Genomic DNA, 16,494 nt, shown 5'->3' with positions numbered 1-16,494 from the left:
TGTGCCGTGTAAAGAGTAGCAGTGACTCATTCTATAACCTGGCAGTAAAAAGAGGGGAAAAAAGGCATTCCTTAACTCACTTCAAGATCATATTGGTGTTTGAAGGCCCAGTATATCCTGAAAATCAGAAAAGGTATTTTTTAGAGTTAACAGTTATTCTAATCCTCTTCACAAAGACCTTAGTCATCTTTGTTACATAAAACTATGATTTTCTCCAGGATCGTCTTTGGACAAGACCTTTATGTCTCTTGGAGACTCCACTACCCATTTGTTGAGACTGTGTAGACTTTCTAAGGGATAACATTAACAAAAACAAAAACAAAAAAGCAAAAACTCAAGACCCTCCTGTAGGCTCAGAATCAACCCATTTCTGTTATTCAAATCAATTCAAGGTATACTGCAGCAAAGAAAGCTTTTGACTACGTTTATCTGTGATAAAGCGTTCTTTGGTTCCTTTGCCTTTCGTAGGAGCTGATATGATAGTGGATGTGTGGGGTGTGGTGTATTGGGGATTTTCAGGTTGTTGTCAGTTACAGTCCTCAGCTGAAATTTTCCTCCAGCTTTTCTTTGCCCCCTTCTTTAACAAACCTTGTCCTCAGCTCCTGAAATGTGTTACCTCCCATTTTTCCCATACTGAAAAATAATCAGAAAATAAAGTAATGAAAAATACTTCCCATTTAAATATTTTAGTAGACAGAATATTTTAATGTTAGGCATTAATGATAGGGGTAGCAGTTAATGATAGAATTAGGATTTGTATCTCCTTGTGAATACACCCAGTAACAAGGTAGGGTAATTCTAAATCCAACCGGCATCCACTTTTTCTTTTAATGGATACGATGATTTGGCAAAGCATTCTGAGTGTTGAGTAATTTTTGTTCCTCTGGTTAATTCTTCAGGATCTGAAAACTAAGTGCAAAATTCAGGGCATAAACAAGGCAGGTTACCACAGCATGAAAACATGTTTTAATGTTGTTGTTGAAGGTTAACAACACATACACAAAATTATGTACCAGAGAAAATGTTTATACTAAATCCTTCAAATAAAAAAGTAGGTCTTATCAGTTGTCTTTGTCCACTAATAGGACTAGCACAAAAGTTACTCCCAACAGGGAAGGAAGGACCTGGGACAAATTGGATCCTGAATTTGGGGCATTGGATATTGACTACAGAGAACCACTTCAAAGTAAAGCAGGCTATGCTAAGGCTGACACCTCATTCAGCTCATGTAGCCTAACCTTCGGTGTATGACCTGAAACTAAATTAGTACAAAATTTAAAGGATAAAGAAATATCCACAAAGGCTAAATCTTGCAGAGTGAGAGTTATAAAAAATACTGTGCAAAATAAGAAACTATTCCTCCTTTGAGCTACTCAGAAGCACAGAGCTGAGGCAGGCCTTTACATTTCTAATCGATGGTTTTCTTCATAAGCCATTATATATGCTGTTATAATTTATTAATTAGAAGCTTTATTTATTAAAATGTTGGTCTGGTTTCATGTTGGTTGGGTAAACACAACAGAAGATGAGTGAACCTACTATGTAGTGACCTTCATCTTAACACAACACTGTCAGAATACTGGGGCGTTTGTAGTTTTCCAGAAGAGTAGAGAAAGGCAGCTATCGCCAACACCTGCATCAGTAACTGGAAAGGGTCGTCATGGCCTCTACACAGTGTATTGCTCTTTCCATCATGGCACATGTGGATCAATCTGCAAGTTTGCTGATCAGAAAAGAGTGCAATGAAGTATTTGGTGGTTATTCAGGATGAAACCTCACAACTAAAACCTAAACACATCCAGGACCAGCTTCAGGAAGCAGTGTAGAGACATTAGGGGCAGAAGCAAGTTGAAATGGATGTTTCACTTGGGAACAGGATGTACCATTTTTGGTTGCTTGGGGACCACCCTTTCTAATCTGTGGCAGCTGACACAGAACCAAGGCAGTCTCCTGAATCTCATGTATGTTCTGTCATGATCTTATTATCCCATTTACCTACTGCCACCGCCACCACAACCACCACTAACAACAACAAAACAAAAGAGAATAGTGAATGCTTGTGCTAAGTTCCTGAATCTTAGGGTAAGAAATACAGGAAGTAAAAAAGAAAACCAAGGTGTTCGTTGTGGTGGAGGAAACCTGTGTGTTCTAGTTGAGGAAGGTGGCCCCATCTTACATGTATTATTGTAACGTGATAGAGGCAGTCAATGAGCGATGTGCGGAGCTGTTTGGGCAAGGCTCCCGCCATTCCTGATTTCGGTTGTATGATCTTAGTTACGATCAGTTATGGACTAATACTTTGGTTCTCTTACCTGGGAGTTGTTTAGTAGGGCATCAAGATGGGCCGTAGACAAGTGAACAATGACAGCATGTGTGAACACACAGGGATGGATTTCTGACAGAGAGGGATTCAGAGAAGCTAATGAGCCAACTCTGGGCCAGTGGCTCTCAACCTGTCAGTTGCGATCCCTTTGGGAGTAGAATGATCCTACCCACCGGAGTCACATATCAGATATCCTATATGTCAGTTGTTTACATTATGATTCATCTCAGTGGTAAATTTACAGTTCTGAGATAACTAAAAGTAATTTGATGGTCGGGAGTCACTGCAAAGTGAGGCACTATATCAAAGAGTCACAGAGTTAAGACTGAAAAACACTGCTCTAGATTATCCACGGGAAGTAAGATATTATCCTGAAAGTTACCCTTTACCTTTAGCTTTGTCCATGCGAGTAATCTTGATGTTTGCTTTTAAAATTCTAAAATATTTTTTGAAGTTTTCATACATAAGAGCTATGTTAGGAAGGGAAATCGATTTTTTTCCAGGAATGCTTGTAATTTTGAAAATTTCCAGTTGTATCTCTTTTCCTGATGTTCTTTGAGGGAATAAAAGCACATTGCTCTAGTAGCTTTTGCTTAATGTTAGCCCATACCCCAGCCTCGGATCTGGCCTCTTGTTATTCACACCCTCACATCCTCTTCAGGCCTTGCCCTTCCCAGTCTCTGCCTTTGCTCCAGAAGTTTCTCTTTTGGAATTTTGATCTCCCCATATCAACTTTGATCATTCTAAAGACAGCTCCAACATTGACCAACTTGAAGAAATATTTGTTTTGTTTTGTTTGTTTGTTGTTTGTTGTGTTTGTTTGTTTGTTTGTTTTGGCAAGCCTTGTGATATGTTGATAAGCATTTCACACCATGAATCTTGAACAGATACTGTCACTATATTCATAAATGAAATGCCATTTCTATTTTGTAGGTTAGGGTCTTGCTGTGTGGCTGAGGCTGGCCTTGTGAATCCATGATCCTCCTGCCTTCTATTCGAAAATGCTTAGATTGCAAGTGTCTATGCCAGCACACTTCGTCTCTAAGCTCAATTTTTTTTACTGCTTTTCTTTTCATTTGAGTTGGACATTAATCATGCCCTTTCTGTTAGCACATTAACTTCTAGGATCCTTATTGCTCAAAACAGGTGATTCCATAGTATCATGAATAGCAAATGGTACGGCAAATGCTCTTTGGATGAATATGTTATTGTAAAGGATATTTCACATTATAACATCCTCAATGACGTACCAACAGCATTATAAGTACGTTTTATGCATCTTTAAATATTGGTTACTTGTTCCAGGTGAGGAAGTTGGGAACAAGTAAGGATGACAGGATTTGGCTAGTGTTTGCTTAGATGTTCAGTTCATATGGAGACCTACAACATTAATGGAAAGTATTTAATTCCTCCATCTGAGAAATGATTTAAAGTTGAATTTTAATTATAAAATATAAGGAAAGACTCAGAAAAATTTAGAACCTGGAGTAAATACCTATGTATTTGATAATAAATACCTATGTATTTGTAATGGAGAAGAACTCTTTATTCAACTCAAACATTCCCATTGTCCTAGGCCTAGTGATTTCATTAAATATTTTTTAAGCATCTCTTTACAAGGGAACTACTTATTACAATGGCTACTTTATAGTCTTACTATTGTGGGTCAGAACTTACATCTCACTGAAGAATTTGGGCTTCAAATCCAGCTGTTTCTGACCTTGACATAAAAGTCTTTTGGGACATTGAATAGATTTAATTGCAAGAAAGCAGTATAAAGAAAAGGTTAAACAAATGGATGACTTTGGGGGGGAGGTAACAAACTTCCTTGGTCTTAGTTCTACCTTCTAACAAATTTGTCTTAGATAATATCTACAAATTTCTGTGGCCATGTGTTTATCACAAAATAAAGCAGAGTTAAAATATATATTCTTAATAATCCTTTGGCAGAAATAGGTACAAGTGCTTTGCTATTCAGGGATGTTACATGAAGAATTATGCTATGTTTGGGGCTATAACTAGAAGCACAAGAATAATTAATGTCTTGTTCATATGTATTGTGTTGTCTGAGATGGTAACACTGATACCTTTTAACGTTTGTATTTATTACTAAGTACATGCGTGCTGACCTGCATGTATGTCAGTGTACCGCATATATGCTTGGTACCTGAAGAGGCCAGAAGAGGGTATCCATTGGATACTCTGAGATTGGAGATACAGATGGTGACCTGCCATGTAGGTGCTGGGAAACAAACCCAGGTCCTCTGGAAGAGCAGCTACTGCTGCTAACCACTGAAGAATCTCCCTAGGTCTCAAAGTTATATTTTTGTTTAAGTAAATCTAGTATATAGAGGGGGAAAACTATAGCATTTTAAGGGTAAGTTAAAAAATTCATAAATCAGACCACCTATTGTTTTATATATTAAATGCTGATTGCCAAATTTTATCTGTCAAAAACTATCTCATGTGATCTTGGTTTGAGTTAAATGTTCTTTCCAGAAAATTTCTACTCAATATATATGTGCACATTAGATAGGGATGGGCACAGATTTTGTTCATGGCTCTACAAACTATAATGTGTTGAATATTTTAGTTACTCTCACTACCCAGAAGTGAATAGAGCTTATGCCAAAGTATACACAATATTTTAGAGACCTTATTGTCATTAGTCACTATATGATAGCATGCTCTTAATTGCCATTTGGTGTCAGGGTAGTTTGACTTTTACTTAATAACTACACAACACAATTTTACAATATACAAAAGAAAAATCTCTAGAATAAAACTTATATCTAACAAAGTTGATTTAGTCATTTAAGCCCCTTTTCCTTATAGGCAATAGAACGTAGTACAAAAGGCTGGGCATTCCCATGTTAAACCAGAACAAGCTTGAACTCATGGCCCAGAATGGAATGAATATAATCAAACAGCCGCACACCACACTCCCTAACGATGACACTTCAAGCCTTCCTGCCACATGCTCACTTCTACCACCAGCTTAGTATGTAGAAAGAGTAGTTAGTTCAGGTTGAAAACCTGAACATTCTTTTTCAAATTTAAACAAGCACACTTAGGACCAGCTGTAACTTTTTTTTTAAACCTGTAATGCTATAAACCCTATGTCACAGAACTTTGATATAATAAGACCCTTTCATATTAAGCTTTCAGCATGAAAGATACTTCAAGACACAAACTGTCACTACAATTAACTAAGATATTCTTGGTAGATTAATTCGTGCTCTTAGGACTCATATGGCTTGTAGGACATTCTAATTAAAATAGGCCATCAGATAAAAGAGAACTCCAGAAGAAATAAAAGCAAACTCCATGTTGTTTTAAAATGAGACATGAAGGATGAAAGGAAAACTAAGTGTCATGTAATTGAAAGGTTGACTTTTCTCTTTTTGAAGGCCATGACAAAAATTCAGTTCTCCTTGAAGTCCTGTGAATAAAACATCCGGCGAGCAGAGCTGAACCCTGCTCTATAACAAGTAGGCCCAGTGCACTTTCTTGATATAGAGATCACAGCTCTGAGTGCTTTTCTGTAGCATACACATGTCTACACAGCAAACAAATATGTCAAGACCATTGGTAGATGGCTCAAAATACAGACTCATAAGCCAGAAAACTAACAATATGAAAATTAATTTAATAGATGCATCCTCCAAACCAGCACTCTCTAAAAACATATTTTGTAAAAACACAGAAAGAACGGTTTTCAGCATTAAAAATGAGAAGATATTAAATACTTCTGAAAAAAAAAACATTACTGTGGAGTATTGACCAATGAATTAACAGGACTTCCTGTCAAACACTGACTCTACAGAGTTGTAGAATTTTATGTTTTCTAGGTTTTCTTTTAATATAATCTGCTAAGCATGTTATAGTAAAAATTAGAATTCAATAGATATGGAGGGTAACTCATACCTTAAATTCCTCCAAGATTTTGTAATTTTTCCCATGATATTCACAAAAGTTTTTCACTTCTTTACATTCAGGACAGCATCCATTGTGTTCCACTTTTGTACATTTCGGATGAATTTTAGGGCATTCCGGCTGGTCACAGACAGGTCCATCTAGGGCACAGACACACGGACAGTTGGAATGCCCTGGGAAAAACCGTTCTCCCAACTTGTAAACAAAGCCGCTGTCATCCACACACCCTTTCCCTCGATAGTCATCAAAGATCAGATTGTCATTACTGGAAGCCTGGTCACCTTCATCAGCAGGATAGTCTTCGTGACTGATGGCAGCAGGGGTGACCAATCCAGGGATGACCAATAGAAGTATGCAAGCTTCATGAATATGAAGAGCCATCCCCCTCCTCACAGACTTCTGGATGTTCTCCTAATATTAAACACACTCAGCTCCTTCCATGGGAATGCAAGAGGGGTGGGCTGAAAACAAATATTTAAAAGATAATTTGACATATAAAAGAGAATAAAGATGCAGTTAAGCCCATGCTCTTAAATCATTTGTATAGATTTAATTTGGGAGACACTGAGACTTCAAATAAACTAAGTTCATCCAACTGTCTATACTTTATTGTAAGTGTGAATAGTTTATTTATGGAGTTATTTTAATTATGGGCCTTCAGGTTGTAATTTTCCTTTGAGTTTCAAAGGCCTGGTTCTTTGTACATTGTAAGAAGTGGTTTTACTGAACCTTAGAGGGTGAATTCAAGTAGGTACAGATATATAGTTCAAGGATATTTGAAATTACATCTCTAGTTCTCTTTGAACTGGATGAGTCAGTAATAGAATGTAGATGTTATAGTAATCTACATAAAAGCAAGAGATTAGGGTCAAGCATTAAATTCTAAAAGGGAAAGAATTTTAAACAAAGCAGTTGGATGCAAGTTTAAATGAGATGGATCCAGTATAAAAGCTTCCTTCTCATGCCTTATTATGGATTGTGGAACACACAGAATATAAAAAAATATAACACATCATGGTGAAGAAGAGAAAATATATCTAAATGACACAAAAATTAATTTATTGATATGGACTTCTACTATTGTAAACATTATTTTATGCTAGGTAAGCTCCTAGTGGGCAGGAAAGATATCTACAACTTTTCATAGCCATGAAGCTCTAATAATAATATTATTTGAAGTAGATTCCTTTCATGTAATATGAATAACATTCACATGTTACTGAAAATGTAAGTCATTTGAAATGATAAAAATATTTGCATCCAGTCAATTTAGACAAAGATGCCAGGGCAAAAACTTTCTGTGGAAGTTTTTTAAAATAATAACGAAGAATTGGCATTCACAGACTATGTGCCCTATTATCTGGATAGCAATTACTGCTGAAGGCTTCCTGAGGGTTTAGTGTTTGGTAGTAAATGTTGGTAATGGGGTTTCCTTTGAATACTTACTACTCTAAGTCTTTAGAACTTAGGTAAATGTTCTGGGGGGAACTATAATTTGGGGGAGGAATAAATAAGGAAGATTGTTGTAAAATGTTTAATTAATCACTTCAACGATATTGGCTTTATGCCAGCATCACTAAGATTATTTGTAGGGCATTTTAAGATATCTAAGTTTCATTCAATGTTTTATTTCCAAAGTAGACTAAAAACAGTGAAAAACTGCTTCTTTTCAAGCTAGCATACAACTATGATAATTAAATATGATGAAAATGATGTTAGGAAACTTCATAAAGTCTTAGAATATATTTGCATTTTAAGTTAGATATGCAAATTAGAGTAATAGTAAAATGGAAGGCAATGTATTCATGTTCTCTTTTCAGACAAGGTTGATATTAGTATTCCTCCAAGATTCTCTGATATTAGAATTCCTTTTGGGTGACTTCCTTTGGAGTAATGATAAAGGAGATAGATTTCTCTTAAAATATGTCAAAAAATAATGAGTCATGACAGAACAAGAAAATGCAAACCTACAATTCTACTTGAGAAGCTGGAAGCTCCCTTTGACAAAGCATTTTTATTCTTCTAAATTACTACAGAGGCCACAAACATAGTAGAAGCTTCCAGAAAAGGCATATATATGTTTTACTAATTAAACTATACATCTATGCACTTCTCACATATATAGAAAGTTTATCTTGCAAGACAAGGAAGCTACGGTGTCTCCTCACAATGTCCAGCGGTGGCTATCGATACATGCAGGAAAAGCCATGTGAAATGCACACAGGATTCTGCTTTAAAACGACCCAGGCAGAAAAGGATCATTTTGTAAGCCACAGGTAGGCATTATTGTGCAAGGTTATAGTAAATGTGAACTGAAAGAATAAAATAGGGGTGGGGTTTTTTGCTTCATATTAACATTAAGCATGCTTTTATCATGAGGAATATGTATCATTTTAATTAAACAAAGTTCTAAGGCTATTTTAAAAAGAGCCTTCATTATAACAAATATGATATAGAACCATTTAAAAATGCTATTTAAAAATAGGGAGGTTGGGGAAAAAAACAATACCATTATCTGAAGATTTTTAAATAAGAATGCAAACACTGCTAAACTGAGGATCACTTCCCAGTTAAACTTTACCCCCTCCCTGTATTGCTACATATGATTTAAAACGACTGCGTCTATTTCTCTCAGAAAACAAACACAACTCATGTCATAAGATTCACTTACCTAGTCACTCTGAGGTTAATGGTGGTGCTGGGGGTCACAGACCAATCTGAACTTAAAGGTCAGGTATCTCTTAGGTAAGCCGGTCCTCTTTAGTCACCCAAAGAATGCATTTTCAGGCATGAATTAAAGGCAATCCGTCCTCTCTATTCCCCATTTCAAAACACAGCCAAGAAGCAGTCTCCCACCCTTCCAGAGAGGAACACAGCAGACACACATAAGAAATACGCTTTGGACCTGTCTTCAGAATTCAAAGCCAGAAGCAGTGCTGGTCCTGTGGAAATCTGGACCCCGGTAGCAGAATCATGTTGAACTTATTTTTAGCGTTTTCTTAGATCCTTCTATGAAATTTCCTGGCTGATTACGCCTCCTCCACACATGAGTTCACTTACACAGTGTTTGCTACGGCAGTAGAGGTGACTTGGCTAGGCTCTGAGGATCACAAACAGAAACAGCATACTGAAGCTTAAAGCCCACTCCACCAGCAGAAGCATCGGCATCGTCCACAGTATGTTGACTGAATCCCTCCTCACACACCGGAAGATTCTAACTGTGGATGTGAAGCAAAGGCGCAACTTTAACTGGGGTTTGGCATCGCTGGGAGCAGTTTGCAGACTGCTGATTCGGAGCTCATCCTGACGGCAGCCGGGAATTCCTCAGCACCACGGACAGCGCCAACAACTGGCTTCTGAGCCCAGCTTGGTCGAAACCCCCCCAGCTGCTTCCGCGGACCAGGCTGTAGTGTTGTCTAAGGCAGTCACTTGATTCAGCTGATGCGAGCAAGCTTGGGGGGTGTGTGGGGGGAGCGGGAGGTTCTGCATGCAAGACACTTATTTGCATTTAAATCACAATAAAAAAATTAGAAAGATGTAATTTTACCTAATGCATTCTTGCATGGGCTGCAGAGATGAAAGTTCCGGGGGACTTGCCTTTAGATTTAAGCCATCTGCAGTCGTTGGTTATTACTAATAGATAAAGCACACTCATTGTCAAAGAATCTGTGGAAATGTATGCTTTCTGACTCTCTTTGACCCTCTGGTTATAGAAAGATTTTCCTTGTGCTATACATAATTCAACTTTGGGTCTTCTGCAGCTCGGATTTGATTTAAAAAAAAAAGTAGCCGCGTTTTCCTGCAGTTTGTTCTCTAACGTTAAAAATCAATGTCTTGTAATTCATCTAGTCTGTCATTAGGCGTCATTGTAAAGCTGTTTCTTCCAACCTCCTAGCAAGGATGCCCTGTCTCTAAATTCATAACCAAATGAGAAAGTGAAAGATTCTAGGGAAAAAAAACCCACAGACAGATAAATGAAGAAAAAGTTATAATTTTTATTTGTAACAGTAGGGGTTATATAGTATTCACCCAAAGCTTGTTTCAAAACAAATATTTTATTTATTGGTCGTTATATCCAGCTAGTTGCTGGCTTGTAAGCAGACTGTATGGAGCATTTTTGAGCTGTGGAGGGAATGCCCTTTGCATCAGGGTATGCTTTTGCTGATCAGAGCCACAACCGAATGGTGCCGTCAGAACCACCAGAGTACAGATTCTCTGCACGGTGGGAAAATATCACAGTGTGCACTTCACTCTCATGGCCCACCAGTTTGTGAATTTGCCCAGATTTAAGATCCAGCAAATGGATAATCCCGTTGGCACTCGCCTGAGCTAAAACTCGACCTGGAAAAGAGGGAAGCAGAGATTTACCTCAAAGAGTCACAGTATGTAAACAATACAACACTTTATCTTGTTTCAGTTGAGATTCAAGAGGCTCATTTTTATGTTAGGCTCTCATTAAATATGAACTAACTTCTATCTATGAAATAATTTGAACTATAAGATACATTTAGGATAAAAGCCTGTAGCTCTATTTGCTTCCCATTCGGAGGTCATTACATGCCCCAACATTCTCCTTATATTTGTGATTGACAGATCATTTTGAGATGAGATTGCGAGCAACTAAGGAAGACAACTTCATTTTGTAAATGAATATATTAAAATAATTTAAAGCAATAGTTATCTAAATGGAAAACAGAACAAATGCTTTATGTAGATTATCTATAGGTATTTATCCTAGAAAATCAAAATATATTTATCTGTTTTAAATACATTATAATTCTGGTAAATCATTTTATAAATATATAACAGTTGAGATATTTATGAATTCAATACATTTTCTTTGGAGTCGGAATGAAAAAATAAGTATTTCTACTTCAAAATTATATTACCATTAACTTAAATTTCTGAAATTTTGCAAATTAAAATATATAAGGTAATCCAAATTTAGTGTGGGGCATTTTCATGATTTTTAAAACATTTTTAGTGAGTACTGAAGAATTAAAATAACATAATTTTTATTTATAATTTTATTGATAAATTCCAGTAAGAAACTATCCTGCCACTTGTAGGGAAGTAGAATTAGTAGAATATGTTCGCCTGAGTTTAAAACATAAGTATTAAATTAAATATTGGTTATTTAATTATGCTCAGTGGTGTATTACCATCCCAATACCAGTCTTTGGAACTTATTAAACCATTTTAGCATCTGAAACCACACTGAGAACCTGCTGTACAATTCTTAGGAGGAACCAATGGTCTAAGAAAGAACAGTAATTCTATCGTAGAGAGGAAGAAAGAGGCTTGGGAAGATAAGTAAGTTGTATATCATGTGTGGAAGGAGCTGATATTCCAGCACAAACATTCTAAAACTAGGAACTGGTACCCATCACATCTCCACTGTGTCCAGATGGCATTGTATAAGCCATGCCTTCTGGACAGAGTTTGGGTAGGTGACACATCTTGAAAGGGAATTTCTTACTGATGCACAGTAAGAAGTCACCATGGAAAGCATGGTGAAGTATTTTATCACATATTGTCCCCGAATAGCCACACTACCAATGAAACAGGAGGTGTTTTACGAGTAAAGTTAACCATGATAAATATGGTCTATTTGCAAACCTTTATAAGACTCAGCTTCTTTGTCTAGAACGAAGTCTGACACAGCAAACATCCTTAGGATGGATTAGAGTGTCCAAAACAGCACATGTGAATATTTATTATAAACCCTCTCTTCTAAGTCTTTGCTGACAGTGGGTACACACTGACTTCACTTCTAGGCTTATTCTATAAGCAGCTGCTGTTTTTGACTTTCCTGAAACTCAAAAAAGGTTTTTTTTTCTTCTTGTAGTTTTATTCAGCAGCCATGAAAGGGAACAGGATTTTAAAGTGTTTAGAACCATATAGAACCAAAGCTCATAAAGGGAAGGATAGAGCTTGAAACCATTGTTTTTGTCGTGGTCAAATATATAAAAGCCAGATTTAAAAATATTCAGAGGGTGTCTTAGTTAGGGTTTTACTGCTGTGAACAGACACCATGACCAAAATAAGCAAAACGTTCTTAAAAAGAACATTTAATTGTGGCTGGCTTATAGGTTCAGAGGTTCAGTTAATTATCATCAAGGTGGGAGCATGGCAGCATCTAGATAGGCATGGTGCAGGAGGAGCTGAGAGTTCTACATCTTCATCTGAAGGCTGCTAGCAGGATACTGACTTCCAGGCAGCTAGGATATGGGTCTTATAGCCACACCCCCAGCGACACACCTACTCCAACAGAGCCACACCTTCTAACTGTGCCACCCCTTGGGTCGAACATATACAAACCATCACAGAGGAGGGATCTAGGTAAATTCTAAAAATTTGCACAACAAAAAAAAACCCTAACATTATTATGCAATGGCTTAGAAGAGTTACCATAAACATATTAAAAGTGGGTAAATATTAAAAAGTTTCTAAGATATATACCTTTAGATATGGCTATACAGTACATATGTTCTATAAGTAAAGTTATAACACTAGAACACACTGCTGGATGCTGTTCTCTGATCTCCATATGTGTTCCATGACAGACATGTGCACCTCCATGCCAAGTCATTGTGTATTATAAGATCAGTCATGAAATGACAATATAGAAATATAATTTAAATAATGTCAAAGGAACATATGTGAAACCCATAACATTACTCATGCTGAAGTTGCCTTGTTTCTCTAAGCTATGAAAGGCCTCAATCTAACACATGGAACCACACACAACTAAGGAATGCTGCGAGTGAAAGAAATAGTCTTCCCCTGGGAAGAAGGCACCAACTGGGTTATCCAATACCAGATGGTTAGCTCTGAAAACATATATACAAGTAACACTGTAGAGACTGAGCATGTTGTATTTAGGGATATACATGTATATTTATATACATATATGCATGCAAAACAATGAGAGAAGAGGCTATGAATTTGAAAGAGAACAAACAGAAACATATTAGAGGGCACAGAGAGAGGAAAGGAAAAGAAGTGCTGAAACTGTAATCTTAAAAATTAAATAACGATAAATTAACATGAAGGGGTAAAAATAGATCATAAATTTATACTCTTGTCAGCTTTTAATTGCATACCAAATTATGCTTATCAAATTATGAATGTCTATATTCCAATATACATATATAATATATATGTAGAATATGCCTGAAAACCATACAGTATAGTTTACCACTGTCAATTAAAAATAAAATTATTCAAGGTACATTCACAGAGTTAGATAATTACTAGGTTTTTAAGTTAGCATGCAAAGTAAAGGTTTTCATTATGATATTTTCAAAGATATATTATTTGCCTCATTTGTATTTTTGAATCCAATTCTCTGTCCCCACTTTCCTGGAATGCCTGGTCACTTTCCTGCCTCTAAGGGCTCATCTTTCTATCATGTCACATGACTTCTACAGTCACCTCTTCAATCTCCCTCAAGATCTTCTCCTCTTCTCTTCTCTCCACTGTTTACTTTCACAACCTACTGAAACACAGGCGCATATGCATATATGTATATATAATACATTATATATTTAATAATTATAAATATGGTATATATTAATACATAATATTAATTATATATTTAATAATATAATTAATATATTAACATGTAATGATATATTTAATATATTAAAATGAAACAGGCTATTCTTAAATACCTGTTAAATAAAATGACTTGTTTCATTTATTCGTTACATCCAGAAGCATAGGTGGCCCAAAATTTTCATCAAGTTAATAGAAAAACTCATAATTTTGGGGAAGAGTAATCTTATAATAATAATAATAATAATAATAATAATAATAATAATAATAAATCAGGATATATCAAGAATGGAAGATTTTGAGTACTTTTCATTTATGTGTCTCCAAAACCATAATTAACATTTTTTTTTATCAATGAGGATTTCATTTTACTTTACTGATGAATGTGAAAATTCCAAACCAAATTTCTTCCAATCTCTGCTTCTAGATGAAATAATTGATATTTAAAACTTTGTGGATTTCTCAAAAATTTGTTGCAAGTGAGTGTATAACTTTATTTAAACAATGAAACTTATTTATATTGTATAACAAGTGATAATTTTTAGAAGAGAATAGTTACAATAATAATCTTTGAAATAAAGTAGTTTCAACTAGATTTGTCACAAAAAATCAAATAAATGAACATAGTCACTTGGGTATCATTTTAAACAAATTTCCCTGAAAAACCAAGAAGTAACATATAAAATGGAGTGAGATTATTTTATTTCAGTGTAAAATCATATATTATAAACTACTATTAAACTCTTTATCCCATACTAACATAATATGCAAATAAAATATTGGCACTTTTTAAAAGCTATGTACAAACAGTTTGCAAAATTTTCCATGTTGGTTAATGTTTTTATTAAAATTCAATTCTGCTGAAAAAAATATTGGCATTCCTTCAAACTAAAGAATTTTTAATGAACCTTTGATACCTATTTGTGTGGAAATTCAATTTGGTTTAGATAGCATACCTCTATGGATATCAAAGTTATCATAAACTTAAAAATAACTTTTTGCTTGAATTTTTGAGACAGGTTTCTCTGTGTAGACTTGGGTGTCTTGGAACTTGCTCTGTAGACCAAGCTGGCCTCGAACTCACAGAGATCTACTTTCCATTGCTTCCTGAGTTCTAGGATTAAAGGTATGAGCCACCACAGCCAGGCAAGCCTTTGGATTTCTTAACTCCCTTCCTCACCTAGACAATTCTTTCCCAAAGTCAATAGGTCTCCATCCTATCTATTACCCCAATATTTTTAACAGTCATAGGACTTGATATATTTAGTGCTTAAGACAAGCTTCTCTTAAGTCATAGCTTGCTATGAGAGTACAAGTATATTTTGGTATATTTTTATAGAAAGCATGTGGTTCTATTACTTTTGAATTTATGACTGTGTAAAATAAGGAACAGAGAGTGGAGTTCTACATGTGACATTCTATCTTCTTCACTCAGTCCTAGGATGTGGATAGCCTGCTTTCAGGACAAATGAGCGACTAGGGAAACTCAAGCTAAAAGTGATACACCCACACAAATATACACACCCCCCCACACAGATGCATGTATGTACATATGCGTGCGTGCATACACATACACATGCACATGTGCACGTACAGATGCACATACACATTTACAGGTATTAGGTCTCACAAATTAAGACTCAGATTACCTATGATACTTATTTTGGGATTCTCTCTGAATGCAACAAAATCCCTAAGTACATAAGCTCTCATATTTACTGTTCATGTCAACTCGATTGTTTCATCCAGTGTCGGCTTTACTACTTTGTAAATCTCTGAAACTAAAACATCCATGCTCTTAACAGTAATCACCATCACATATATCCATTAGTCTTCGGCTTCTAAGTTGGTGCTTTTCACTGTTTCTATTTTGACAATGAAGAACACCAGGCATCTTGATCTGCTTTTAAATATTCTGTGGTTGATTTAAACCTACATTGCACAGTCAAGTATAGTCTTACCACTGTACTCTTTATTTTATTAATGTACTCTGTGAATAGTCTCCTTAGCTGTCTTCATGGTCCCTGGCTACATCTTCCTGACAACAGTCAAGCTATCCACTAAAGTCCAGTTAGGATTATTTTCTTTAATTAATTAATACAGCAGTCCTTAAAGTCCCTTTCCCTGGGAAAAGGATGTGCATCATTTTATTCATACCTTCACATGATATCAAGATCCCAAAAGACAGAGTCAGCAATGTACATGTTCTACATTCTTGGCCATGCCAAATACCTGTGCACTTAAGACTTAACAAGGTGAACATTGTAATCAATACTCCCAGTGGGTAATAATTAAAGTTATCACACTACCAGTTTTAGGACTTATTGTTTGTCCTAAGCACTGTCCGAAGTCACTTTAGTAGCACAACAACCCTAGGGGTAGAAATAAACAATGTGCTATGCATTTGAAATTGAACTAGCAGAATTGGAATGAATTATGTTTGTAAAATGCTCACCTGATTTCAAAAATGTCCCATGAACAAATAGTCTCATGTACTTCATAAATAGCTTTATATAGGTCACATGTAATTGTACTTCAAATATATGATATTTAATATTTATATGATTTATATCTGAAGTATGTGTAATATATTAAAATTATTAACTTCATCTATTGGAAAATATGAGTAGAATCACATTTTCAAGTAGCTTTCTGTTGGACAGTGCTGGGACATG

The 16,494-nt window shown here is 35.8% G+C and overlaps 2 protein-coding genes across 7 annotated transcripts in view; both read right to left on the bottom strand.

Annotated features, from left to right (window-relative positions):
- Vwc2l (von Willebrand factor C domain containing 2 like) overlaps window positions 1-9,642 on the bottom strand; it is a 188,517-nt gene extending 178,875 nt beyond the window's left edge. For 2 of the 4 annotated variants that reach the window (NM_001413944.1, NM_001413945.1), the window contains 2 exon segments: window positions 6,251-6,720; window positions 8,931-9,544. In NM_001413944.1, coding sequence (NP_001400873.1) covers window positions 6,251-6,640 — 390 coding nt within the window. In that variant the 5' untranslated portion in view covers window positions 6,641-6,720; window positions 8,931-9,544. 4 annotated transcript variants of the gene reach the window in all.
- A 590-nt stretch (window positions 9,643-10,232) lies between these two features.
- Spag16 (sperm associated antigen 16) overlaps window positions 10,233-16,494 on the bottom strand; it is a 906,763-nt gene continuing 900,501 nt past the window's right edge. Inside the window, 1 exon segment of one of the 3 annotated variants that reach the window (NM_001134728.1) lies at window positions 10,233-10,600. In NM_001134728.1, the coding sequence (NP_001128200.1) occupies window positions 10,425-10,600 (176 nt within the window). In that variant the 3' untranslated portion in view covers window positions 10,233-10,424. 3 annotated transcript variants of the gene reach the window in all.

The sequence above is a fragment of the Rattus norvegicus genome, chromosome 9 (assembly GCF_021556685.1).
Source record: "Rattus norvegicus strain SHRSP/BbbUtx chromosome 9, alternate assembly SHRSP_T2T, whole genome shotgun sequence".
In the NCBI taxonomy this organism is placed as follows: Eukaryota; Metazoa; Chordata; class Mammalia; order Rodentia; family Muridae; genus Rattus; species Rattus norvegicus.
The sequence above is the reverse complement of the archived record's forward strand: the minus strand, read 5'-3'. Positions and strand labels throughout refer to the sequence as shown.